Genomic DNA, 27,487 nt, shown 5'->3' on the forward strand with positions numbered 1-27,487 from the left:
GCAGACATGCAAGCAGACAGGACAAAGAGCCAAGAATCTTATCTAAAAGATCTTTTCGAGGAGGTAGATAAGAAGGAAACAGATTAAGGAAAAAAAGGGAAAAAATGTCACCTGAACCAGACAAAGGAAGTTGGGCCCCAGCACATGAAAACCTTCCCCCCCATACCATCAACAGCTACCAGAATTGTAAATTAACAAGGCAAGAGTAGCTGCCATTTTTGTGAATCAACAAAGCAAGGACTTTGGGGGATAAAAGGGGTCTTGAAGCCCGCCCGCTTGAGTCGTCTTTGGATCCAGACTTGGCAGCTTCCATCCCTCTAGATAGTGCCTGGCAGCCTAGTTGAGAAAGATGTGGGTAAGTGTAGATGCGTGTGCGCGCACATGTGTGAAACAGCAAATGTACATTGTAACCAGTAAAGTTTTGCTCTTACTTTAAATTCACTGGATCTCTGTGTATTCCAGAGAACCTGTTGTGCCTCAGTGTTCGGTTGAAAGTGATATATGCATGTCCCTAATTACTTCCCTCCTGTTGCCCAGGGCTGTGTGTCTTGTTTCCTCTCTGGAAAACCCAGGTAGAAAGCAAGGGGAGCTTACAAGATCCATGTGCCTCAACAGGCTGTGAGTGTGTGAGTGACCATAAGCCAAATCTGGGAGCCCCTGTAACAGGCCTTTGTAGACTTTTGGGTTGTGCACCAGCTGCTCCCGTTCCTGTACTGGGTGGCCCTGTTCACTGTCACCTGTGACCTCTCATCTTGACTACTGCAATGCAGTCTACATGGGGCTACTCTTGAAACTTATTTGGAAGCTTCAACTGGTGCAGAACGCAGCAGCACAAGTAGTGAATGGCACCAGTAATTTGGCACATGTAACACCACTACTCCCTGAGCTGCATTGGTTGCCAGTGTCCTCCTGGGTGCAATTCAAGGTGCTGGTTGTCACTTTTAAAGCCCTTCATGGCTTAAGACCGGGTTACTTGATGGACTATTTCTCCCTAGTTCTTTCTACCTGTCTGATCCAGTCAGGCAGGAGGGGCATGCTTCAGGTCCCATCAGCTACAGAATGTCAGTTGGCAGGGCCTAGAAGACATGGCTTTTCTGATGTAGCACCCAGCGTGTGGAACATTCTACCTCCAGAAATCAGGATGGCTCTGATCCTGCTGGTCTTTTGTAAGGCCCTGAAGACCTGGTTTTGTGGGGCCCTGAGGGTGTGCAGGGACCTGTTTCTTGGTTATGTTAGTGATTTGAGTTGTTGTTGCTTGGCCGCTGTATATTTTAACTTTTGTAATGTTTGTAACTGTTTTTATTTTAATTCTGTTCACTGCCCAGAGTCACTTGCTGAGATGGGCGGCCATATAAATTGGATGGATGGATGGATGGATGGATGGATGGATGGATGGATGGATGGATGGATAGATAGATAGATAGATAGATAGATAGATAGATAGATAGATAGATAAATAAATAAATAAATAAATAAATAAATGGGCATCATTGGCTTGGGAAACCATTCTCTATGTTTTGTTACAAGTCTTACTCAACATTACTCCCTAATTTTTTTTTTTAAGCAGTATTATACATTCACTGTGATTCAACAGCCAACTGGGCATAAATTTTTTTTGGGGGGGGGCAGATTGAAGATATTGCTCCAGTCAGACTGACTAAGATGTCAATTACCATAAAACAGAAATATGATTTTTAAAAGAATATGTGAAAAGTTTGGAATAGGTCAGTCTTGACAGAGACTTGCAATATGAATCATATCCAAACCTTTATATATGTATCTCAAACTCATTCAGTAGCACAGCTCCATAAAATGGAGATGAATATAAAATAGTGATGGCAAAGTCTACAATTTCCTATTAGAAACATATTTGCACAGTACATTACACTAAATCTATTGCCCACCTTCCTTTGTACTATCCTAACTCTGCTAATCCATCCTTCACTGGTCAAACTTATTCTTTCTTCATCTAAAGAATCTTTAAGCTTCATCTTACACCAACCTTGCAAGAATAAATTAGTCATTCTTGAATGCATACATTATTTCTGGCCTGGTTGTAGCGATAAACAATGGCATGGAAAGAAGCTTTGAGTTAATGTGTAGTTCAAGATTATGCAATGCTGAAAAAGAACACATAGTCTTGCAAATAATGCATCTAATGTACTTTAATTACTCCTTATTAGCTGCAGTGTGAACACAAAATGAATTATATAGTGCAGAAAAATTACCCATGAATAAATACTGTTACAAAATATAAGCATACAAAAAATGTCCAAATGAAATATAATGTCCAAATAGTTTCAAAATTCTTGGAAGCTAAATTGCTTGCAACAACCCATGATTGAATTATCATCCTCTGATAAATGTTCTGTTACCACCCTCTTGTCTCAGAGTGGTAGTAGACTATAATGCGAAGGAGATGATCCACAATTCTACTGAATCCAACAGGATTTGACATATTTACCAGGAACTGACAATCTTTTCAGGGCTTGTATTCATGCACTCTCATATGATGATCCAACCACTGCAAGGGTTTTTTTTCTAACAAAGACCATCTTTTACTTGGTAAATTCATTTCAAACAGTTTAAACAGTTTTGTAAATTAATGAGGTTACCTACCTCTTAGATGTTGAAAAAGACTTGGATATAAGGTCCCCATAAAGAAATGAACTGAATCAACATACAACACTTAAGGAATCTGTCCTATTTGGTGTACCTAAAATTTACACCTGATTTACTTAAGTGAAGAAAATATCTAAAGAAGAAAATGTTAAAGAAAATCCCATTTGTGAATAATCCCTTCTCCCTCAAGTCACTTGATTAAAAATCATTCATTCCATGTGTGGTTGTGTGGATTATTGGGAAGTTCTACCTAAGGTCAATTAGCCATCTCTGATTATTGGAAGTACCCATGGAACAGTTTTCTGCTGTTCAGAAGACGTGCATTCTACAGTTTGATTTACAATTACCCCTGTCCAATTGTAATTCTGATTTCATCCAAGTGACAGGCATTTATTAAGCTCAGCTATTTGTCCGTGCCCAGATCTTTGCAGAACTATATATTTTTCATTTACATCAGTTGAATGTCTAATTTATTACTCCTTTTAATTTAAGAAACTTAAAGGGAAAAAGCTAGCTTTTACACAAACCATACATGGAATCCTCTTACTGGCCTTTTATTACTATTCCTTGGCACAATAGCTAATATGAATATTTCTAGCACTTCTACTTTTATACATTTATATGAAGGTGTCCAGGTGTAGATTTCAAATGATAAATCCTAACGGTGCTTTCAAGCAGTAAAAAAGAAGTCCTTACATGTTAACTGACAACTGCCTTCCATTTTACTGGTGCTAACATTTACCTCTTGGAAGCTGCTTTCATATTTTCTGTAATGCAGTGTTTCTCAGCCTTGGTGACTTTAAGATGTGTGGACTTCAACTCCCAGAATTCCCCAGCCAGCATGAGAAACACTGCTCTAATGTATGGGCCAGCCCATGATAGTATCACTTCCCCAATGATAACCCTTGGAATGTCTCATTTGATCATCATGGCTGTTTAAGAACTGATGCTTTAATTCTCATGCTTTTAAAAATTTCAGATTTAAAAAAAAAACTGAAACAGAACAGAACTAATTATAATGTTTCAATAAGTGTTTCTATTACTGGATAGAACACTGGTGATTTCTTACAAATCTTATTAATGCTATTATGTCAGTCTATCTTACTAGATGTTACAATTCTAAACTGTAGATTACAGATTATGGTCCTCCTGCAATTGTTGAACTTCAACCTCTATACACCTTAGCTGCATGACCTATGCTGGGGGATGATAGTACCTGCGCTCCAATATAATTTGCTTCAGCAACTAGAACTGAATAGAACAGTCTCAAAGCTTCCCTCACCACAACTTAATTTAATGAAAATAATTGACTAGGCTACATGCTATATGCTCAAAGTCACTTGCATACTTAACTCACCCATTTACTTATTCATTCAACTCTTTTTAAATATTCAAAAGAGTTAATTTTGTTTCCTTTCTAGTTTTCTCACAGTACTTGAGCAGCTTAGACACAATGGATGGCAAAATATTTAATAGCCTGCTGTGGCTTTTATACATATTAGTTTTCAGCTACAAGGCTTCATAGAACAAAGAAAGCCAAATTTGAGGTAAAAATGGAAGGCAACTATTCCAGAACATTTGCAGATTTCAGGCCAACAAATCCCACTGCAGAATCAGAGTCTATAAAAGTAAATTAAGGTACATGCTTGTAAATCTACAAAGCTTTCCTTGATTTAAAATGGTAGTCCTCCAAATCAGTTGTAAATGAAATGCCTGTACAAAATAATTTCATTCAACAGAAGCCTGAACAGCCAAGACACTTTGGTAATCTCAGAGGAAATCATGCTTTCGTGTCTTTACTTCTAAAAATAGTTTGTAAATTATTTTAAAAATATTATTATTTTACTATGAAAATGACTGATTTTCTATTTTCGTACAAAGAATCAAAACAAAGAGTAAGCTACATATGGCTCTGTGACAAAGATCGAGGGATGTACCATTTTCTTTCCAGTGTGTGTGAATGTCACATTTATTCACAAGCTTATTCTGTTTTCTTTTCTATTAAACTGTGGCTTAAAAAAACTGTAAAATTGTAAGAAATGCATATATGTGGAATTGTTTCTCTCAAAATACCCAGTTGTAAAAACCTTTCCTCTGGAAGAAAACCATTCCAAATGTATTTTGTTCTAAAATATTACCCTCATTCTCACATTTAAACAACTGAGAACTACATTGCAACATTATGAAAACTGTAAAAATCGTAATCCTAATGGGAAGTAAACAGGTTGGTTTGCATTAAAACTTCTCCAATGCCACATAGCAGAATCAAGCAATAAATAACTATAATAGTATGTTCATCCAGTATTGGTTTTGCACAGGTACATGGTCTTGAGTGCACAACATAGAAAGATAAGAACTCATAGCAGGGAGTAACATAACAGGGTAATTCTTTGATCATACAATCACTCTTATTTTCAGGTTGTTCTTGACCAGTTCACTAACTGCATCCATTCTAACTGGACTCAAATTTGGCTTAAAGTGAAATATCTGAAATAATATGAATGGCTCTGTTTGCCAAAATGAACAGATAAATTTTGTAAAAAGCAAAGCCAGGCTTGATAGGGCTGGTAAAATTTCTCAGAGGTTCAAGCCCAATTTGGGGCTGAAGGAGATAAAGCTGCCCTACTTGACTTGGCTCTGCATATCATATACTGTATGTATCCCCCACTGAATGTCCTGCTGAGATTTCCAACAGATGAATAACCTCTTCATGTTAGGTTAGGCAGGACTGTATATTGGGACTCCATACAGGGCATTCTTGGGTTCGCTCAGACTGTTGTGAAGAATCTTGTCATTCAAAATCATGTGCCTAATTACAGGGAAAGCAGATGTCTGCTATTGAATGTTAAATTGAATTTCCACTACAATTTAAGGCCCACAGAAAAAAATAGTGCTCAAATGAAAACAACAATTGTGCTGAGATTCAAACACACACCACATACACATATTGGACCAGAAATATTTAGGACCCTCCTGAAGGACAACAAGGGGGACAGATATAGTTTCTTGGAATAAGAGATACGGGGACATCTCCATAAAGATACTAATTAATCTAACAGCTTTCAGTATAGTTTGAACAGGAATATATGGAGCTGCCATGACAACTGAACACTGTGAGAATTGTAGCCCTGTTATCTGGAAGCCCTGAACTGAGGAAAGTGAGTATATGCTGTCTATCAGTTAACCTGGTACCAAACTGTTTATGCCAAGCACGTATAAATCTACTTGAGGTTTGTTCAGCATTAACAATTGTTATTCCTTGAAATAAGAATTCTAAACAAGTCCACAACTTTTAAAAACTGGTAATAAAATTCATTATAAATAGAAATTAAGGAAGAGTAAAATGCAGTAAATAAAATAAGGAATTAAAGAGCATGTTATCCTTTTCCCTTAATCAATGATTTAAGGAATTTAATCAATCCCAATATTGTATATTGGACTGGGCAATGCTTTATTCCAAAACAGTGCTGTGGAGCATGTGAAAATGCAAACCTTGCACTTGTGTACAGCTCTTCAGAATAGCTGCATCTTCTCCCTGGACTGCACAGCAGCTGCAGGGGGCAGTTAAAAATTCCTGAGAAAAGATGTGCCTACTATACACAGCTGCAGATGTGTTGCTGTTGTGCTCTCACATGCTTCTAATTATTCCCAAAGTGCTGTACGGCCCTACTCTGTATGGCTTTCCAAATCTTCAATGTTATAATTCCAAAAGACTATAAAAACTCTCCATGGAGTTCTTCAGTTTGATTATATAAAACACAACTCTTATCCTAATATACCATTCATCAATGAAGTACTTAGTTTTTACCTCACTCTATAAATTTACCATCCAAGCTAATGTTAACAAAAAATTTGCAGTTTAATGAATTCACTAAATTAGATCCAAATTGTATAAAGCAGTATTTATTACTGTTTTTACTGTCAGGACATCCTGCATGTAGTTCTGGTAGAAAATGCATTTAAAATAAAATAAAAACAAAGTTTAGTCTGAAGCAAGCCCAATTAGAGTTATTATTATTATTGTTATAACATCAAGATCAAGATATATTAGCAGTGTATGTCCACGCAGGAATCTTTAATAATTTTTAAAGAAGAATTCAGATTGACTTAACTTGCCTTCTTTGAAGATCTTGTTCCAATAAATTCTACCAACGTCATTTCCACCAAGAAAGATAAGGTTAGAAAAAATCAAGAATGTGGTAGATACAGCTGCCATTGCTGCATGGAATCGACGAATTCCTCTTGGGGATAAAACCTGGTTCTGAAAAGATAAAAATTAAAAGACAGCTTAAAATAAAAGCTAGCACTATTTTAATGCTGGATTAATTGAAGTCTATTTATTGTTGCCAGACTACATATTACTGGGGGGGGGCAGACTGTTAAAACATTCCAGGGATAATTTTCAGGTGAAATGTTAAGTAATCCTCAAAGTACACCGGCTTTGTGAATTATATTTTAAAAGTGCTAGTTTTGAAAGTTGTCTTTAAGTAGGTTGAACAGAAGTTAATTCAAGTCAACCATTGTTTTCCTATATGAAGTTTGAAGACTGGAACTCTATGTACAACCAGCCCAGTGCTGGAAAGTTGATTCTTTTTCCTTTTCTGTTTCTTTCCTTCTTCAATTCAGAAACTCTATTTTATTCTCCATTCCCAAGCAAAGCCCTGCTTAATGCAAAAGAGGCTCCTCAGCACATTTTGTATGTGTGTGTGTGTGTGTTTGTGTGTGTGTGTGTGTGTGAGAGAGAGAGAGAGAGAGAGAGAGAGAGAGAGAGCGCACGCACGCTATATCTTATACATTCCTTTCCTCTTTATCTGGGAGGAAACTAAAAATTCTGACGTTCTTTGTTGCAGCAAGGATCTTATTTTGTGTTTTCTGCCTTCTCCTTCTATAGCTGAGCAACTGTGTAAAGGGAATCACCTCTTGATATTTCATCTATTTCTCTGGTGCTTTCTCAATACTTGCTTTATCTTTCTTTCACTGAACTGAATATATTAATTTTTATAGATTAACTTATTTGATTGCCCTGTATACAATTAGTTTCAAATATTATTTGTATTATATCCCTTAGATTGTCAACCTCTTAGGATCTGATTACCTGATATGCTATAGGTCTCCAATATGTTTTAATAATTTGTATTGATATAATTTCATTTTGGACTTTCAGAATGCATAAGCCTGTTTCTAACCTATAATGTTTTGGTAACAAGAGTCAAATAGCAAAATATTCACACCATGTTTTGCCTGTAACTCTCCCACGGTTTCTGTCTGCTTGGTAAGAGCTGGCCAAGATGATGTGCTCTGGGTCGCCTCAATTAAACAATGCCATCTATCAGAATCTAGGAAGCCTGCCTTCTCTGTCATGGCCTCTGGTATGAGATCCTTGCAGAGACTCATGTGGCTCCCACCCTCAGGGCATTCCAGAAGGCCCTGAAAACCTGGCTAATTTCCCAGGCCTTGGGGTAGGATGGATGTGGCCCCCTTAATAGACATGCCTTTGTATATATAGTGTATCGTTGGATGGATGCTACCTGTTTAATTAGGTTGTAATGTGTATTTTTATATTGTTTGTTTTAAACTGTGAGCTACCCAGAGTAATTTTGGAGTCAGGTGGTGCCTAACTCTAATGAGATAGATAGATAAATAGATAGATAGACAGACAGACAGACAGACATTAAGGTCCCAACAGGACTGGCATTATGAGAAGCGCCAGTTTGTAGCCTGTGCCATGTGCAGTAATGAACTATTTTTTCATGTTTAAATACTAACAGATAATTTAACTTAAACCAATTTTAATAATTGCCTCCAGGATAAAAAGTTTATATAGCATTATAAAGTTTATTATAAAGTTTATATATATAGTTATATATAACACTTGCTCTTAAAGTACTTAAAAACAGCGAAGAGCACAAATAGCTGTTGTAAATAAACATGTACAAGTTGATGTTTTGAATTGCGATGAAAATGGAAGGCTTAAGATTTCATAGGAAAGAAATATATGAATATAATAATACCGTTATAATTTGCTTCAAATGTGGCATACACTGAATGTCTGCCATTCTTGGAAGTCCATCTAGAGTGTGACCCAGCACTGCTCGGGTGAGAAATGGTACTGAATATTTGGCTATGGACTCTTCTCATAAAAACAAACTGAATGCAACATGGAATTTAAGCAAAAGATGTGCCTGACTGGAAGAAAAGATGCTGCATATAAATTTCATCTGCCAACTTCTGAGAAGCGGCTCAAGAGGGCCACCCTTAACAATATGCTGGAATACAAATTCCTTTCATAGCTTCCCTGGAACTCCATGAACTGCAGAAAAGGCAGTTCCTCTGAGGAAATATATGATTTCATGCATTTTTAAAATATCAAGTTCTAAGGTAAAAAATGAATGACAACTAGGCTGTGGTTCTCTTGTGAGCAAAAATAACGCATTAATCCCTTATGCCTTGTACGGTTATGATCCAATCCATATCTTTGGGATACTGTATTGGTTATTCCCATGTAAGAATGTTTTATTCCCTAGCAACCGCTAACAAGGGAAAGAGAAGACAAACCCAGGCATTTATTATCAGCTACTGCTGAATACCAGCCAGGAAGGGAGACGCAGTCCAGCTCACGTAGGAGGGCTGTGCAGTACCGTACCACATTAGTCACCTAAGGATACGGCCATCCATCCATCCCAGGATGCCTCACTTTAGACATTAATTGCATAAATGGAGCCTTAGTTCTGCTGACGTGGCCGGTTCTTGAATGTGATGTTTTTTGTTTTTGCTTCTTTACAGAACAATTACATTAATTAGTACATGGATAGCAATCTGCATCAGTACAATGCTACTGGGCTTTCACCGTACTGGCAAAATATTGTGACTATGAAAATTAAAGTTGTGCAACAACACCAGTCCTACCTGCTTTTGTTTTGCACATCAAGTGTAACATTATGGTATTAGTGGAAAATTGTATTTCTTCTAAAGCATTGGGTTAAATTTAGCTGAGTATCTCCAGCTGCATGTTTCAAATACACATATTGATTTCCCTTCCAAACCTTGGAGCAGATATTTATAACTACGTTGATACAGCTGAAGTGCTAAATACAGTCAATGTTTTTAAAAACTGTAAAAAGAAAAATGTCTTTTAATGCCTTGTACATCCAATTATAGTAGGCAATTTTTAATTAGTTCACAAAGATGCCCTTTAACTTAACTTCTAGGATTCCATATTTCATACACGACAAGCATAAAAATATTTGGAAGTAATTGAACATTACTTCTGCCTATGTTACCAGAGGGGAAGTAGTAACTGACCAGTAACTAGGGATCAATGGTCACTAGAGCCAAAAGCAAAGCTCTTTGTGTTCTAAGAGTCTACAATCTTTCTGCTTGTTTCAATGGGCAGTTTATTAAAACCAAAATGACTCCAAATATTGTTTGTACTACTTTGCCTCCTGGATGATCAAGCCCAATGCAGAAAGAGCAACAGAAGTACAGAAAGATGTTCAGCATCTTAATCATCTATTGTGCTGAATTTTCACTTCAAAAGCTGCCATTTTGAGGAACATGAACTTTGTCTGTGTGGAATATGTGCCATATGCTCATACATTAGCATAAATATTTATACCAATTAGACCCATCAATTCTTGCTGTGCTTTTTGATAAACAGTCCTCTGATAAGATAGTACCAGTTTCAAATCTTATTTTAAGCTTATGTCATTATTGACATAATGGATATAGCCCAGCTAAGTGACAGCATGTAGCTCAACTTGGCTGAGCTCCAAAAACTAAGTACGTAGGACCAGTTTAGAACTTGGATGGGGACCAACAGGAATCCCATGACTGTAGGCTATCCTCAGAACTCAAACAAGCATCTCAGAAGAAGGCAATGGTAAACCACATAAGTATTTTTGCCAAGAAAACTACATGGATCTGTCCAAGAAATCACCATGAGTTGAATTCAACTTGAAGAATTTATTTTATAATACACATAACAATTTGTTACAGCACAGAATTGTTGAGGAAGGTCTCCTGAGAATAAAAAAAAAGGAGGGAGGGGGTTGAAATGAAGCATGCAAGGTTTGTTCTAAAGCTCTTGAAAAAGACAGTCAGTGATATACGTCAAGAATTTCATACAGGAAACAACAAGAGATAGAGGATTAGCAGCTGTATCTCCACCAGATATGTAACTGCAGCAAATTATTTAACCAAACTTGCTTAGATGATAAATTATCAAGTTGGTTAAAGGCATATCATTTATTTATTATTAAATTTATATGCTGTCCATCTCCCCCAGAAAAAATATAGTAATGATATACTCATAAAACTACCATTTCAGTCCGCTACTGGCATGAACTACTACCAAAAGTAGTGGGGGCAGGGAAGGCCCTATTTGCGTCCTTACAAAGTAAGTTTTCCCTACAATTACCTTCTGTGATCCAGATATTGACCAATTCCTGCATCTGTGGCTATTGGAGGAGAAGGGCTTAGCTTTTTCCCTAAAACAGAAATCATGAAGTTTACCACTAGGGAATTTTCAGCTGAGATGAATTTCAGCCAATCCTTATATAACTCATCTGCATGCAGCTTTGCTTGTTGCTCACTTTTTATATAACCAGTTGTAGGCAACTCATCAGTTACAGAATTTCTTCTGTCTGCGGGCACAAAAGGAGCCAATTCTCTCTCCCACCTGCAACTCCCACCATGCTTGTTGAGAGTCTGGTAGGCTTCTCTACCCAAACTGTCGAAGCTTGTTTCAACAGCACAGTGACTGGCTATAGGTGAAAAGAAAATGGTTATTTCTAGATTCTGCTGAGTCAAGAAGTGGAAAAATAGCACTGAATTCCACCCTTGGATGTCATTTATGGGCTCCTTTTTCCTAGCCCGCTTGATATTTTACAGTGATATATTTCTTCTCTTTGCTAATTCCTACTTCCATCTAGTCTCACCTCCTTTCCAGCTTTTCACTCACTATCCAGGAAATTTTATCATGTACTACATGTAGTCCCTAGTAGTGTTTTTTCTTTTCATCTAAGCCAGGATTAAGCAATTAACAGCACAGAAGCGGGGGGATAAGAATGAAGGCCTAACCCACTACCATAGGCCAGCCATCAGATTTTCCAATAACATTTGCTGCTTGTTCCTTTCACAAGACAAAGATGCTGGTTGATCACTTACACTGTAGGTTATTTAGCAGCATCTACAAGTTTTAAAGTTATTAAACAAAGATCAGTTTTATATCTTTCCAAACATTTAAAGAGCAAAATAAGTAATGGCTGTGATCATATACCATGACTGACAGAATCAGCCATTTCCCCATTCAATAGACTGATTGTGGTTGTCTAGCATCACATGAGCAATGAGATGAAGCCAATAACGCAGGACACTGAAGTGTAGCCATTTTCTAAGTCCTCCAATTACCTCTAAGGAGGCTGGGAGACTCTAATATCCTGCCTTGTTTCCTCCAACAACCCCCCTGCCAAAAAACCCCCCACTTTAGTGGTTTGATTGAGTCAGCACCACTGCAAACAGAACTGGGGGAGGAGCTTACACATTCTTATAACTACTACAGGTAGTCCTCATTTCATGATCACAATTAGGACTGGCAACTCAGTTGTTAAGTGAAGTGGTCACCAAGTGAAACCGCAATTGTGCTTATCATCTTACTTCAGCTTTTCTTTGCTTTATAGACCTGTGAAGGTTGTAAATGCGAGGATTGGTCATAAAGTTACTTTTTCACCACCATCATAACTGTGATTTGTTGCTAAACAAGACAGTCACTAAATGAGGACTACCTGTATTTCAGAAGCCAGGAGAGAAAATTAATGTTCCATTAACTTTCTCAATCCTATTCAGACCACATGACTGACTGAGAGAAGTAAGCTTAAACCCCAAGACCTTTAGCCTGGTTTCAGGATAAAAGTAATTGCTTTTCAGTTAATTCCCAGTGTTAGTAGGTTGAGTTTTGGTAGGCACAGCACCTTAAACCTCACTCACCAGTTAAACACATCGCATTAATACAATCAGTCCTACTTTTTCTTAACGTTAGGGGCAATATAGGGCTAGTTCCATATCTGACTTCTATGGTTAGGAGACAAGCAGTTCTAAAAAGCACTCAACCTGCTTAGGATGCTTTCAGAAAGCACACTTCAGAACTAATCCTAAACTCAAATATGATTCTTAGAAACATGAAAAAGAGTCAACTTACAATAAAATTGTGGGCAACTGGAAAAGAAACCATCCTCTTCACTCCATTTTCAGCTGTTAGTCCAAGCCAATTAAGCACAGCCCAGGACCAAAGGTAGCTATGGCTTCCATGCCAGTAGCTTACAAAAGCAAACGTGATGGCGGTTGAAAACAACATCTTAAATATGCTGCAGTGAGATCCTCCCATTGGGATATAAATATACCTGCCAGAGAAATTAAAAATAGAAGTAATTAGGATTTCACTGAAACCTCAGAGATGCAAGCACTTCCAAGAGTTGTTTGTTTTTATTAATGCTAAAGTTTTACCTTGACTAATTACCTGACATATTATATTTGTATCCCACTCTAATTTCTTGAGCAGAGTGGATCATAACATTTTTAACAAATGCCAAAACATTTTCCTCTTGTGGAAGATGTTCCAACCAAACCCAGATGCTATATCACATTCAATAGATCCACAATTGATTTGTGAACCACTACTTGGTTCTCTGGAAAAGTAGAGATAAAATCCAGTCTTTGTTCTGTGAAATTTTATGAGATTTTTTTATGTATAATTTCTTAAATTCAGTGAAAATTTATGCAGGTAGTCCCCAGTTTAAGAATGAGTTCCATTCCCAAGGTCTGTCTTTTAGTCGAATTTGTATGTAAGCCAGAATAGTATTATTGTATAAGTAGTATTGTGTAATTAACTTAAACCATTGTGTATTTAACTCAAAACACTGTGTATTTAACTTGAATTTTGCTACAGTAGGCTCCATTCTTACCTATGGGTTACCCTTAAACCGGGTGTTCTTAACCCGAGGACTTTTTTTTTCTTTTTTTTTATACGCACTCAGTCGTTACCGACTCTGCGGTGACTGCCTGGACGAGTCCTTGCAGTTTTCAAGGCAAGGTGTTTCGGAAGTGGTTTGCCAGTGCCTCCTTCCTAGAGCAGAGCCCAGCTGGCGAGCGCAGGAGGCAGGGTTTCCGTTGTTTCATGCCTTTTTCGGGCGTGCGTGGCTTCCATGTTACTGGCAACTGCTCCTGTCTCCTGGGCAAGCGCCACCAGCATTTTTCCTCCCACCAGGGTGAGAGTACCCATTTGTCTACTCATGTAAGTTTTCAAGCTGCTGGGTTGACAGGAGCTGGGGAGGAAGCAGGAGCTCACTCTGCTGCACGAAAACTGGGCTCGAACCGCCGAAGTGTTGACCACTTCTGGCCGGCAACTTTCAGCATCATTAAGCCGCTGCACCATCGCGTCCCCCTAACCCGAGAACTACCTGCACTCAAAGTGCCACTAGCAAAAGTAGCAGTAGCCACTTTCTCTTGTTTATTGATAATTTCTGCCTGTTTTCCAACACCTCTCTCCCTCTTCTCATCTCTATAATATCCTGCTGTTTTGCAAGAACATTCTAATACAAATGAAATTCTTTTTATCCAAGTCTAAAAAATTATACAATAATTTTTTACAAATTATACTATAATTTATTACAAATAATTCAAACACTTGCTAAATGGATTTTTAAAATATTATTTTTCACTAGCACTGTGTTTATACCTCATATTTGGACTACATTATGAAAATGCAGAATTAAGGTTTTTCTCTTTCCTATAACTTGCCAAGTAACCTGATAACATGGCATTCCACATTTTCTTAGTTATAAAGAACATTGGCAGGGAAAGTGGCAGAAGTGGGATATCTATATAGTACAGTGACTACAGGATACAGACCAAGTTAAGAAGAGTGAAATGGTGACACAAGCCTACCACATCTACAATGCATACTCCTTTTCTTTTTAGAGCAGGAAATTAACCATATTTATATTTATAGCTATGACAGTTCCATAAGGTTTTAGATGGAAAACAAAGGTCCTTTCCTAGTTCATTTTCAAATATGGAACAAATTGTACAGAATCAAAGAGATACAGACTTAACTGAAGAAAGATCTAATCTGAACTGCATAATTTATTCACATATGCTTCTGACAACATGATATAATCAATGTTCTTCAAGTTTGAGTTTGGTACCAGTCTTTCTGTTCAAAAAGTTAAGTGGCAATCTTAAAAATGCTTTATACAGGATCGAAGCTTCATAAATTGGTTACCCGTCTTTCAATGCCAAACAGAAATAATTTTTCTATCAAATACAATATTTCCCCAATGAGTCAGGTTTTGTGTCATGGAACAGCCCCAGCATCCACTATCCACTATCTACAATGTTTCTATGTGCTGCAAGATGGTACATAAAATCTTTTTTTACAGTTCCTCCCTCCCCATGGCAGTGCATCCCCCATTCCTAATGTACTATGGTAGCACAAAATCTCTACAATTCTCAGAAAAAAGATAAACTGTACAAATGTATAAATCTGTTATACAAATTTATACGGCTCTATATAACAAGAGTGATGGTACTGCTGTTCCACTGCAGCTTCATCTCCTCCCTCCTGTTTTGACCATTTAGGAATCCATAAATCACCTGGGAGAAGGGGTTCACAAGGAGAAATCTCTCTCAGATGTAGTTCCTCCTCTGTGCTTGCAATCCTACCATACTTCTTAAATTCTAATATTGTGAGAGCAGGGTGGAATGGCAAAAAGGGAACCATTTCCAATGTAAAAAGAAAAACTATATATAGGGCTATATCAGGGTAGGCAAACCTTTGGGTCATGGGCTCTTTTAGAATTTGTTGGTGGGTATATTCCAAAAGTGACTACCATGGTGGGCTTGGCCAGTCATAAAACACCCACTTACCGGTGCAGGTTAGCCTAACCAGGATATTCTCTATCTTCTAAGTGGGAGGTGGGATCCAAAGCATAGCTGCAAATAAATGAAATTCTAGTGGCTAGTGCTCTGCAAGATGCCAGGGTCATGTTTAATTTTTAAAAATGAAAATAACTTTTTAAAAGTGTGGTAAGAAGCCTGGTCAGTAGCAAGAAAGATATCCATGAAGATACTAGCATGTATGGTTGCCTACACCTAAGAAGGTACTACTGTAATGGTGCCCTGGCGAATTATTTACAAAATCATAATTTTTTACAATCGTAGATATGTCTTTTCAAGGCCACACATTAATATTTTTCCGTCTGTAGTATTGGAGGACAGATATAAGAAGAGGAAGACTCTGTCAGTGCAGAAAGCGGGAAATAGAATCAATGGCTCACATTCTTCTAAGCTGCCCTTTCTATGAGCAAATCAGACACTAAAAGATAACTCCATGTATTAAAAGGTTGAAAGGGCAGTCTACAGAACTTTATCTTTACCCATTGTTGAAGCCTCTAATATTGTAGCACAAGTTGTAAGATTTTTCTGAAGCCATACAGCAGGCTTATCAAGGCAAAATTCTATCTTTTGTCCCACTTTAATATTGTATACTATAAAGTTATTTACTTCCTCCATTTTATTTCCTCTTACTTATTCCTTCATACACCCAACCAAAGACTGTAAAGTAACAAATAGAGTTAGATCAGTTTTATAAAGAATAGCTTTTTATGGATTTAGTTAACTAGATCAGCTCATCAGGTTTTATGTCTAAAAATTTTATGCTATCTTAAATTTACCTAAATTATCTATATGTACATGGATATTTTGCTGTATTTTTCTTTTTGTACTGGTTACTGGCTGTAATAAAGTATGTTATGTTCTGTTCCTACACCTGAGTCAAAAATAAAATATGAATTATCAAGCTCTCCCATTCATGATCCAACTAATTTCCTCCCAAATTGAGAAACGGCAGATCCTTCTTGAAGTATGGCAATATCTTTGAAAAGTAAATAGGTACAATGCTATGTGTTTTTGCATCAGTGTAGGGATTTAAAGCCTGCTAACGTCAATGGAAGTCTTTTATTGCTACTAGCCAGTAGGGTAAATCCCCCAGAGCACAATCTTGCCTCTTAAATGATCATTCATGTTCATTATTTTCCATGAAAATGTCTTCTAACTATAGCAAGGATTAGCCTGCTTAACATCAGAGAACACCACTGCTATTTGTCCACTGATGAGACTATACCCAGGAATAGGCTAAAAATGACAGATTTAATTAAAAACTCTGTTTTCAATTATGGTCCAGTTTACATGACATTGACTAGTTCTCCCCCAGTGACTTCTCAGAGGAAAAGGGATTCCATTTTCAGACTTTTATTATCTAGTATAAGCAGTTTGTTAATTGTGCAGGCTTAATTTTACTTTGCTTACAAATGTGGAGGTGAATCCTTGGGGGGACATGGGTAAACTATTGCCAAGAGCCACATGATAAATAAGTGCCATTAGGCTAGGAATAAAAGCTGATAAAGGGCTGGATCCAGGCTAAAGACACTGAAAGCAAATTTTGCACAGCTTGTTCCACTCAGAGTAATTAAGTTAACCTAGCTGCAAATTTAGTCTTAATAATTCTGACCCAAGTTATCAGAAAAATATTCATTTCTCTGTCAGTAAATGGTATACACATGATACAGTCTAGAAACTAAAGTGGGTTCACACATAAATTCAGCAAGTCAAAGTCACAACATTTGGAATATAATTCCACATACCACAGTGAATCTTTTCTGGGGGATATGGTGTAATTCTTTGTGTATTTATTTATTTATTTATTTAAATCATACACAGTCTTAATCTGGTCAAATTCTAGGAAGTTTACAAGTATGTATATATACTTGTAAATATATACTTTATATTACACACACACACACACACACAGTATATACATATTGTTTATGATGAGCTTCATTAAAAGGACAAATGGATTTTGAAGTCTAATATTACAACTACAAAGCAACAACGTTTGAAAGTACAAGACAATTCTCCAAGAGTTATGATGGCAGGGTATGCGCGATATTGTAAAAAACAGTGCTGGAAACAATTGAACTGTAATGATTCTGGTACAGAAAGTATATTGTTTTATCATTTTCTATATAAATGTATGAGTAAAGACTAGAGTTCATATACACACATACATGCACACATACTCACATATTCTTTGACTGATTATGAGTCATCAAGTTGGTGTCGACTCTTAGTGACCACATAGATTTTCTCCATGATGATGTGTCTCTAACCTGGTCTTTCAGGTCTTCCAACAGTGCACTCATGGCCACCATAACAGAGTCCATCTACCTTGCTGCTGGTTGTCCTCTTTTTCCAGCTACCTTTCGCAGCATTAGAGGCTTCCGTAGGGAGCTAGGTCTTTGCATAATGTGTGCAACACCCACATATTCTTACCTATCTAAATAAAAGCCATCATGCCAATTTAAAATGTAATTGTAATGCCTTTTTAGGGACACAAAAATAATAAACATTTTAAAGTGTTAATTGAAAATGAGACTAGAATTTGTGCCAATTGTATATACCATGGGACTATTTTACTACTATATTGCTTCTTTTTCAAGACTGGACAGTTTTTTAAGTCATCTTATCTCCTGCCAGCAAGCTGTTCTATTTAAACAGCACATCATAATTTTAACTCACTAGATGCCCATTACTGAATTGGACAGATTATGTAAATATTACCCTTCAAATCCCTGCTGTATCACAAACTTAACTTCTGAAAGAGTTAAGAATGGCATTAAATGAAAACTTACAAGTTCAACAACCATTTCCAATTTCTTACAAACTCCAGGAAGGAAGAATAAAACCAGCAACAGCATAACATCATAACTCTTGGAAGAATTTGCCTGTACTTTCAAACTGTGTCACTTAATAACTATAATATTAGGCTTCACAACCCATCATTCTTTCAATGAAGCTAACTATGAAGTATTGTGCATTCTTGTAATTTTGTTAAATTTTAATAGTTTTGCTCTCAACCATCATTGCCCAACTGCATCCTTGTGTACTTTTAATGCTGTTCAGTTGACATCTTCAATCCACCAGGGGAGGAGGGGTGAGCAGCCCCTCCTCTCTCCTAGCCATGCTGATGATGCAAGTAAAGCAACAATCTTCTTGCTTATAAGGCAACTGTCAATATCACAAAGTCTCATTTGCCTGCAATTGTTTCTATGCGGGCAGATACTGAAGGTTTCCAGCTCACATAAAAGCATTTACATGTACAAAAAGGTTCCATGCGCTGTAAGTGTAGGAACAAGTTTTTCACCTGCATCATCATATGACAAGGAGGGGGAGGGGCTGAACACTACTTTTCCTATGTTCTATAGATTCCTCCCTCCCTCCCTCCCTCCCTCTCCAGCCAGCTTCAGCCTGACTGATTGGATCTAGCAGGGAGATTCTGCTGCAAGTCCAATACTTTTAGATGCTTCAGATGGCAAATGCAAGGAGACACTGTTTTTCTGTTGCAGCCTTGAAATTGTGGAACAGCCTCCCTCTTTACTAATCTTTTGAAAGTCTGTAAAGACAGCTGTTTTGGAGAGTCTTCTGATTTGATTTGATCTTGCCATTTTTTATTTCCTTTGTATTCTAGCAGTGTTCTCATGCTTTTATTTTTGTATGGGAGTTGTTTTACATTGTATTTTTTCTATGTGAGCCACTGAGAGTCATTTTAATTATAGTGGAATAGAAACATGTTTAATACATACATACATACATACAACACATAGAATATGGCTACTGCTAGAATGCAAGGAAGTGTTTATGCATTCTTTACAAGTTAATTCAAACTTTATCTGATTATAGTACAAATGAAGGGCAGTGAACCCATGCAGGATATGAAAGGAAACAGATTAATGGTATACGTCCAGGACAATGAAACTGTGGTTGTGCATACAAGTGAAAATTGTTAATGTAAGCCAAATCTTAGATTAGATGTATAATAAGGTTGCATTAGCAGTAAGTATAGCTCAATCAAATAAATAATATTTCCAGATTCTACTCTCAGATATGATGTGAGGCAGAATGATAAATGATACATACGTACATGAAAACTTTCAGGGCTTTTAACTGAATGAAGCATTTTTTTAATATGACAGCACAATTCAGAATTTGAATATATAGATAAGTGCACTAGCGAAGGCCAAGTAAGCAGAAATCAAAATGGATTTCAAAATTCAGGGTAAACATTTATAAAACATTAAGATGGCCACAAATTAAAATCATCCAATGATTAAAAGCCTTTAAAAGAATACATATTAATGAGCCACTCCTTGCCTCCCCCCCTTCATGGATCACTGCCTTGTCGTGGCGAAGGGGCTTGCGTAACTCAGTGAAGCCATGGGCTATACCGTGCAGGGCCACCCAAGACGGACAGGTCATGACAGAGAGTTCTGACAAAATGTGGTCCACTGGAGAAGGAAATGGCAACCCACTCCAGTATCCTTGCCAAGAAAACCCCATGGACAATGTTAAAAGGCTAAAAGATATGACGCCGGAAGATGAGCCCCTCAGGTCGGAAGGTGTCCAATATGCTACTGGGGAAGAGCGGAGGGCAATTCCAAGTAGCTCCAGAAAGAGTGAAGCGGCTGGGCCAAAGCCGAAAGGACGTTCAGCTGTGGATGTATCTGGAAGCGAAAAGAAGGTCCGATGCTGTAAAGAACAATATTGTATAGGTACCTGGAATGTAAGATCTATGAACCAAGGCAAGCTGGATGTGGTCAAACATGAGATGACAAGATTGAACATCGACATCTTGGGAATCAGCGAACTGAAATGGACGGGAATGAGTGAATTTAATTCGGGTGACCATTATATCTACTACTGTGGGCAAGAAACTCTTAGAAGAAATGGAGTTGCACTCATAGTCAATAAGAGAGTGGGAAAGGCAGTAATGGGGTACAACCTCAAAAACGACAGAATGATCTCAGTGCGTATCCAAGGCAAACCATTCAATATCACAGTCATCCAAGTCTATGCCCCAACCACTGATGCTGAAGAAGCTGAAGTTGACCGCTTCTATGAAGACCTACAACACCTTCTAGAACTAGCACCAAAAAAGATGTCCTTTTCATCATAGGGGATTGGAATGCTAAAGTAGGAAGTCAAGGAGTAATCGGAATAACAGGCAAGTTTGGCCTTGGAGTACAAAATGAAGCAGGGCAAAGGCTAATAGAGTTCTGTCAAGAGAACAAGCTAGTCATAGCAAACACTCTTTTCCAACAACACAAGAGACGACTCTACACATGGACATCACCAGATGGTCAATACCGAAACCAGATTGATTATATACTTTGCAGCCAAAGATGGAGAAGCTCTATACAGACAGCAAAAACAAGACCAGGAGCTGACTGTGGCTCAGATCATGAGTTTCTTACTGCAAAATTTAGGCTTAAATTGAAGAATGTAGGGAAAAGCACTAGACCACTCAGGTATGACTTAGATCATATTCCTTGTGAGTACACAGTGAAGGTGATGAATAGATTTAGAGGATTAGATTTGGTAGACAGAGTGCCTGAAGAACTATGGACGGAGGTCCGTAATATTGTACAGGAGGCAGCAACTAAAACCATCCCAAAGAAAAAGAAATGCAAGAAAGCAAAATGGCTGTCTGATGAGGCTTTACAAACAGCTGTGGAAAGAAGGAATGCGAAAAGCAAGGGTGAAAGGGAAAGATATAAGCAACTGAATGCAGATTTCCAGAGAATAGCAAGGAGAGATAAGAAGGCCTTCTTAAATGAACAATGCAAAGAAATCGAGGAAAACAATAGAATGGGGAAGACTAGAGATCTCTACAAGAAAATTGGAGATATGAAAGGAACATTTAGTGCAAAGATGGGCATGATAAAGGACAAAAAAGGCAGGGACCTAACAGAAGCAGAAGAGATTAAGAAGAGGTGGCAAGAATACACAGAAGAACTATACAAGAAAGATCTTAATGTCCCTGATGTCCACGCTGGTGTGATCACTGACCTTGAGCCAGACATCCTAGAGAGTGAAGTCAAGTGGGCCTTAGGAAGCATTGCTAACAACAAAGCTAGTGGAGATGACAGTATTCCGGCTGAGTTATTTAAAATACTAAAAGATGATGGTGTTAAAGTGCTGCACTCAATATGCCAGCAAGTTTGGAAAACGCAACAGTGGCCACGGGATTGGAAAAGGTCAGTTTATGTTCCAATTCCAAAGAAGGGCAACGCCAAAGAATGCTCAAACTATCGCACAATTGCACTCATTTCACATGCTAGCAAGGTTATGCTCAAAATCCTACAAGCTAGGCTTCAGCAATACATGAACCGAGAACTACCGGATGTACAAGCTGGGTTTCGAAGAGGCAGAGGAACTAGAGATCAAATCGCCAACATTCGCTGGATCATGGAGAAAGCACGAGAGTTCCAGAAAAATATCTACTTCTGTTTCATTGACTATGCAAAAGCCTTTGATTGTGTGGATCACAACAAACTGTGGGAAGTTCTTAAAGAGATGGGGGTACCAGACCACCTTACCTGTCTCCTGAGAAATCTGTATGTGGGCCAAGAAGCAACAGTTAGAACCGATCATGGAACAACCGATTGGTTCAAAATAGGGAAAGGTGTACGACAAGGCTGTATACTGTCACCCTGCTTATTTAACCTATATGCAGAGTACATCATGAGAAATGCCAGGCTGGAAGAATCACAAGCCGGAATTGAGATTGCAGGGAGAATCATCAACAACCTCAGATATGCGGACGATACCACCCTAATGGCAGAAAGTGAAGAAGAACTAAAGAGCCTCTTGATGAGGGTGAAAGAGGAGAGTGCGAAAGCTGGCTTGAAACTCAACATTAAAAAAACTAAGATCATGGCATCTGGACACATCAATTCCTGGCAAATAGAAGGGGTAGAAATGGAAGCAGTAACAGACTTCATTTATTTGGGCTCCAAGATCACCACAGACGGAGACTGCAGCCATGAAATTAAAAGACGCTTGCTCCTTGGGAGGAAAGCTATGGCAAGCCTAGATAGCATATTAAAAAGCAGAGACGTCACCTTGCCGACAAAGATCCGCATAGTCAAAGCTATGGTTTTTCCAGTAGTAATGTATGGCTGTGAGAGCTGGACCATAAAGAAGGCTGAGCGCCGAAGAATTGATGCCTTTGAACTGTGGTGCTGGAGAAGACTCTTGAGAGTCCCCTGGACTGCTAGGAGGTCAAACCAGTCAATCTTAAAGGAAACCAACCCTGATTGCTCATTGGAAGGATCGATAATGAAGCTCAAGCTCAGATACTTTGGTCACCTAACGCGAAGAGAGATCTCTTTGGAGAAGACCCTGATGCTGGGAAAGATTGAAGGCAAAAGGAGAAGAGGACGGCAGAGGATGAGATGGTTAGATAGCATCACTGAAGCAATGAGCATGAAACTGAGCAAACTCAGGGAGGCAGTGAAGGACAGGAAGGCCTGGCGCAATATGGTTCATGGGGTCACGAAGAGTCGGACACGACTTAACGACTAAACAACAACAACAACCTTGCCTCCCTTAGCCTTTGTATTCAGGGGAGGGTAGATGAAGAATTCAGAGGAGGGGATATGAAGGGAGGGAAGGTCAACTTGCCCCATGCTTGCATGCAGAGTGAGGCCCCTCCTGCAACAATTAAAAAAAAAAAGCCTGTTTAGTTGACCAAACAGTACTATGTTCTTATGGCCTTGGGATAATTGTTTATGAAGCTGGATTAGAAGATGATCATATTCTAATAGCTAAAAATACAAATCATCTGGAATCTCTAGTAATGAAAGTCAAGGAATGCAGTGAAAAAATGGGACTAAGATTAAATATAAACAAGTCCAAACTAATAACAAGAGGTACAGCAACCAGCCTTAGAATTGATAATGAAGATACTGAATGATTCACAGTTTTAGCTTTGAGGACTGACTATCAGCAGTACAGTAAAGAATCAGCAGTCAGGAAATACCATGCAGACTACGGGTGTAGAAAAAATATAATGATGTGTCTACACCAGAAAGATCATAATTGTGCAAGCAATGGTTTGCCCTGTGACACCATGGAAGTGAAAACTGGACTTTGAAGAAGCAGGGTAGAAAGAGTATTGATGTTTTTGTACTTGAGTGTTGAAGAAGACTCCTGAGAACAACACAGATAGCCAAGAAAACAAGCCAATGGATCACTGAAGAAATTCACCAATAGTTTTCTTCTGAGCACAAATGACCAAGCTGAAATTATTATACAGTGGTACCTCTAGTTACGAACTTAATCTGTTCTGTGACTTTGGTTGCAACTCGAGTTGGTTGCAACTCGAGGTAAATTTTCCCATAAGGTTCAATGTAAATACGGTTAATCCGCCCTCTGAATTTGGTCGCACCAGGAGGCAAATTTCCCCCATAAGGTTCAATGTAAATACATACGGTTAAACAGTTCTGAAACATAGGCATTTTATTTTTAAACCACAAAAACATGAAAATAGTCGAGATGGTCGACTTCACCATCTTGTACTCCAAGGCCAGATCAGTCACACGAATACCACGATTGTGCTTTTCTATAATGTCCTTCTTAAGTTCGATCGTCACTTTTTTCTTCAAAGCCTTATTCTTGCCAAGCCTGCTCTGCATTTTCTTTGGAGCCATGCTGACAAGCACACCAAACACCTTCCAAACGCCACAAAACACACCACAAGCCTCACCGAACGTCTCCTTGCTACCGTGATCTCGCCTACAGGAAGTCGCGACTGCGTGGCAGCAGGGAAAATGGCCCTGGATCCGGTTCGTAACTTGAGGCGGAGTTCGCATGTTGAGGTAAATTTTTGGGGCCGGAGCTGGTCGTATCTCGAAAAATTCGTAAGGAGGGGCGTTCATAACTTGAGGTACCACTGTATTTTGGACACATTATACTAGGAGCTAGTCCTCTCAAGAAGCCTATAATGCTGGTAAAGGTGGAAGGAAAGAGAAGAAGAGGACCAGCAGCAAAGTGGATAGACTCAATTATAGTGGTGATGAGTGTACCATTGGAAGACCTGAAAGACTAGAATAGAAAAAGATGATCCTGGGTAAGTTCTATCTATGTGGTTGCTAAGAGTCAACTAGGGCTTGAGGGCACATATGCAATAATTTCATTAATATTACTGGAAACTCTAAACTAAACTAAAAATCTGCTAAAAGTACTTTTCTCTGAAATCATTTGCAAATACTCAATCTGTGAACACAATTTAAAGGTTTAGAAAATATTAGTGATGTATCAGATTATTAAATGGATTTCTTAAAATAGAACTAAGAAAATGTGCCACGAGCAGCAGTGACTTTTCAATATATTAAGATGGAGTATATTTCCCTCTATCTTGGAAAACATTTTGGATACGCAAATGTTTCCAAGGGATCAAATAATTCACTATTAATTGGATGATCATATTTATGACCTGTAGTAGACATTTTCTATTTCATTCTGAAGATGGCAATATCCTCAAGCCTAGTTCTTCAAAGTCTAAGCACATAACTTCATTGTTTCAAAGTCCATATTTTTAAGGAGGATGAAAGCTTTAAAAACCTGTGCAGTTTAGACTGGATTTGTGCTGCAGAAAGTTATGGAGTTGGCACCTTTTACTCAATTCATCTGCCTCTGATATGCATTCAGAGATATGCCTACTTTGTAAGTGACAAATATAAAGAGGGTTTTGATAGCTTTCTTCTCCACCATGCCCTACAGAGAAATCACAGTTAGCCTAAGGGGAATGGATTTCTCCCCCTTAACCCATCAGGCACACAATTGTTTATGAAGTTCCATCTAGCTCAAGCCTATGCAAGTCCTTGGAAGATGATTTGCAAGCATATAAAGAATAATTTGCAGATAATAAGGTGGCAAAGTGATTTATCTCTCAAGATCAACTGTACAAATTAGTTATAGTGAACCTTCATATCATAATCAGACTAAGTTCCATGGTTCTTTCTTTTGCCCTTAGTATTTGACAGCCACTCTCAAATCCTGTCCCATAAGAGAGGATTACTTAAACACAACTAACCTAATGCTTTTAAGCTAGTTCTCAATATCTATGTATCTTTCAACCCACTTCTGAATGAAAATGCACAATCCTGTTCCTAACTCACCAATGGAAACATTAACATAAGCTAAGTAATGGTACAGAAATACTGCTTGTAAGGAAGAAGCCAACCTGTTGGTCAACAGCACAGAACAGCAGTCACCATATGTGTAAAGAGAAGCCTAGGCCAAGCCACTTCAGCGTCGCTTTGTCCTTCTTTCTTATAGTGTATATCAGCATCTGATTGTTCTCTCTTTCCTTTACTCTTTCACAATTCATCTATTTGCTCTCAAGCACTTTAGACTAGTGTGTTCCATCACCTAATCTAGGAGACACCATTAGGTGGCTTTTTAATGCATTTTAATATATTTATACATTTTAGGGTTGCACAGCTTAAAGAAACCAATCCACTCAGATTATCTGAATTTGTTTTCTATTTGTTCAGGGGACTTTCTGTCATAAAATTATTGTTTCTGCTTAGCAAAATATTCATATTCTGGCTACTACATTATTTGTTAATTATGTACTGTGTTGTGGATTGAGAAGAGGGAGGTATTGTATTAGTCCAACTGTCTTCAGGTAGTTATGTTTAATCTTTTTTAAAAAAACAATTATTGGTATGTGTTCCTTTTCTCTTACTTAATTAATCATACTAGCTTTCAGGAACAATCTCTGTAGGAGTGCTGAATTTGGGGAGATAAATCTAGGTCAGAAGCCAGATGGCTTAAGGGGCTTTATAGAGTTTGTAGTTACCATGGCTGTCAGGATCAGTTTGAAGTTGTCTATTCCATCCACTTAACTTCTAATCTGAAGACCGAGAAACAGCCTAGCACCAGAAATCAACCCCAATATAAATTTAGTACATGGTTTGTATGCCAGCCCTGTGCTAAATGCAACCTATAACGGTTACACGGAAACCAGACCACTTTTTTAATATATGTGTGCTTGCAACTTTTTTCTTTCTTTTAGAAGACATTCTGTGGCAACAAGCAGGAAAGGTAAGATATTTCAGGGGTGGAATCCAACGCAAAGATAGAATTTTTAATTAAGATAGTGCCTTTGACTGCCTCAGCAAAGTTATAAGGAAGCACTTGAATAATTCAGCATGCATATGGTCTCCATTACTGGATGATTTCCCATATCAACATTTAAAGCTCAGTTTTTATAGTACATAATACAAATGTTTCCTCAAGAAATATTTATGTGACCCACCAAACCCTGTGCACTTTTCATGTGTTTCTGTATGTTCTATCTGTTTGTGTGCGCATGTGTGGTTGCCATTCCATCAACACCTAGAATACAGGAGGTCACAAATTCCTGAGGTTGCTTAATCAAGCTCACTTGTCTAAGCAAGCACAACCTTAGTGTGCAATCCCTTTATATGATCTCAAAAAATGTCTTCCAGCCCAAGTGATAAAGAACAGCCTATCTTAACCTAGTCCCAATCACATGGGCTGGGTAAAGGGCTAAAGGGAGCTTCTAATGGCTGGATCAAACTTGAGAACTGCAGAGTTTCAGCAAGGTTTAGGGTTTCTTGAGAATTTTCTGGGGAATATGTAGTTCCCTGGAGCCTTAAAAATCTGTCAATGTACTATGTAGATACTGGGGGAGGTTTTGAGCGGGACTTGAATGCAGACTGAAAATTGTAAGTGAGTTTGGATGGTGATTAAGAAGGTAGTGAAAGTAAAACATAGGGCTTCATCTGACTGGAAAGCCTGTTTCCTTGTATCTATGCATTTTAACTGCAGAAAATTATTAATAACACATATATGTCCAACATTCAGAGATAGTCAGTTTGGTGTAGTGATTAAGGTGCTGGCCTAGAAACCAGGAGACTGTGAGTTCTGGGCCTCTGTTAGT

The 27,487-nt window shown here is 38.1% G+C and overlaps 1 protein-coding gene across 1 annotated transcript in view; it reads right to left on the reverse strand.

Moving 5' to 3' along the window:
* The window catches only part of HHAT (hedgehog acyltransferase), a 195,595-nt gene that overhangs the window by 45,205 nt on the left and 122,903 nt on the right, over positions 1 to 27,487 (reverse strand). Inside the window, exons 10-11 of the mRNA XM_088132577.1 lie at positions 12,818 to 13,019; positions 6,739 to 6,883 (exon numbers count right to left, since the gene is read on the reverse strand). Coding sequence (XP_087988703.1) covers positions 6,739 to 6,883; positions 12,818 to 13,019 — 347 coding nt within the window. The remainder of the gene's footprint in view (positions 1 to 6,738; positions 6,884 to 12,817; positions 13,020 to 27,487) is intronic.

This window comes from Python bivittatus, unplaced genomic scaffold (genome assembly GCF_059951505.1).
Source record: "Python bivittatus isolate LINGU-HERP-01145 unplaced genomic scaffold, Pbiv_v1 ctg000020_np1212, whole genome shotgun sequence".
Classification (NCBI taxonomy): Eukaryota; Metazoa; Chordata; class Lepidosauria; order Squamata; family Pythonidae; genus Python; species Python bivittatus.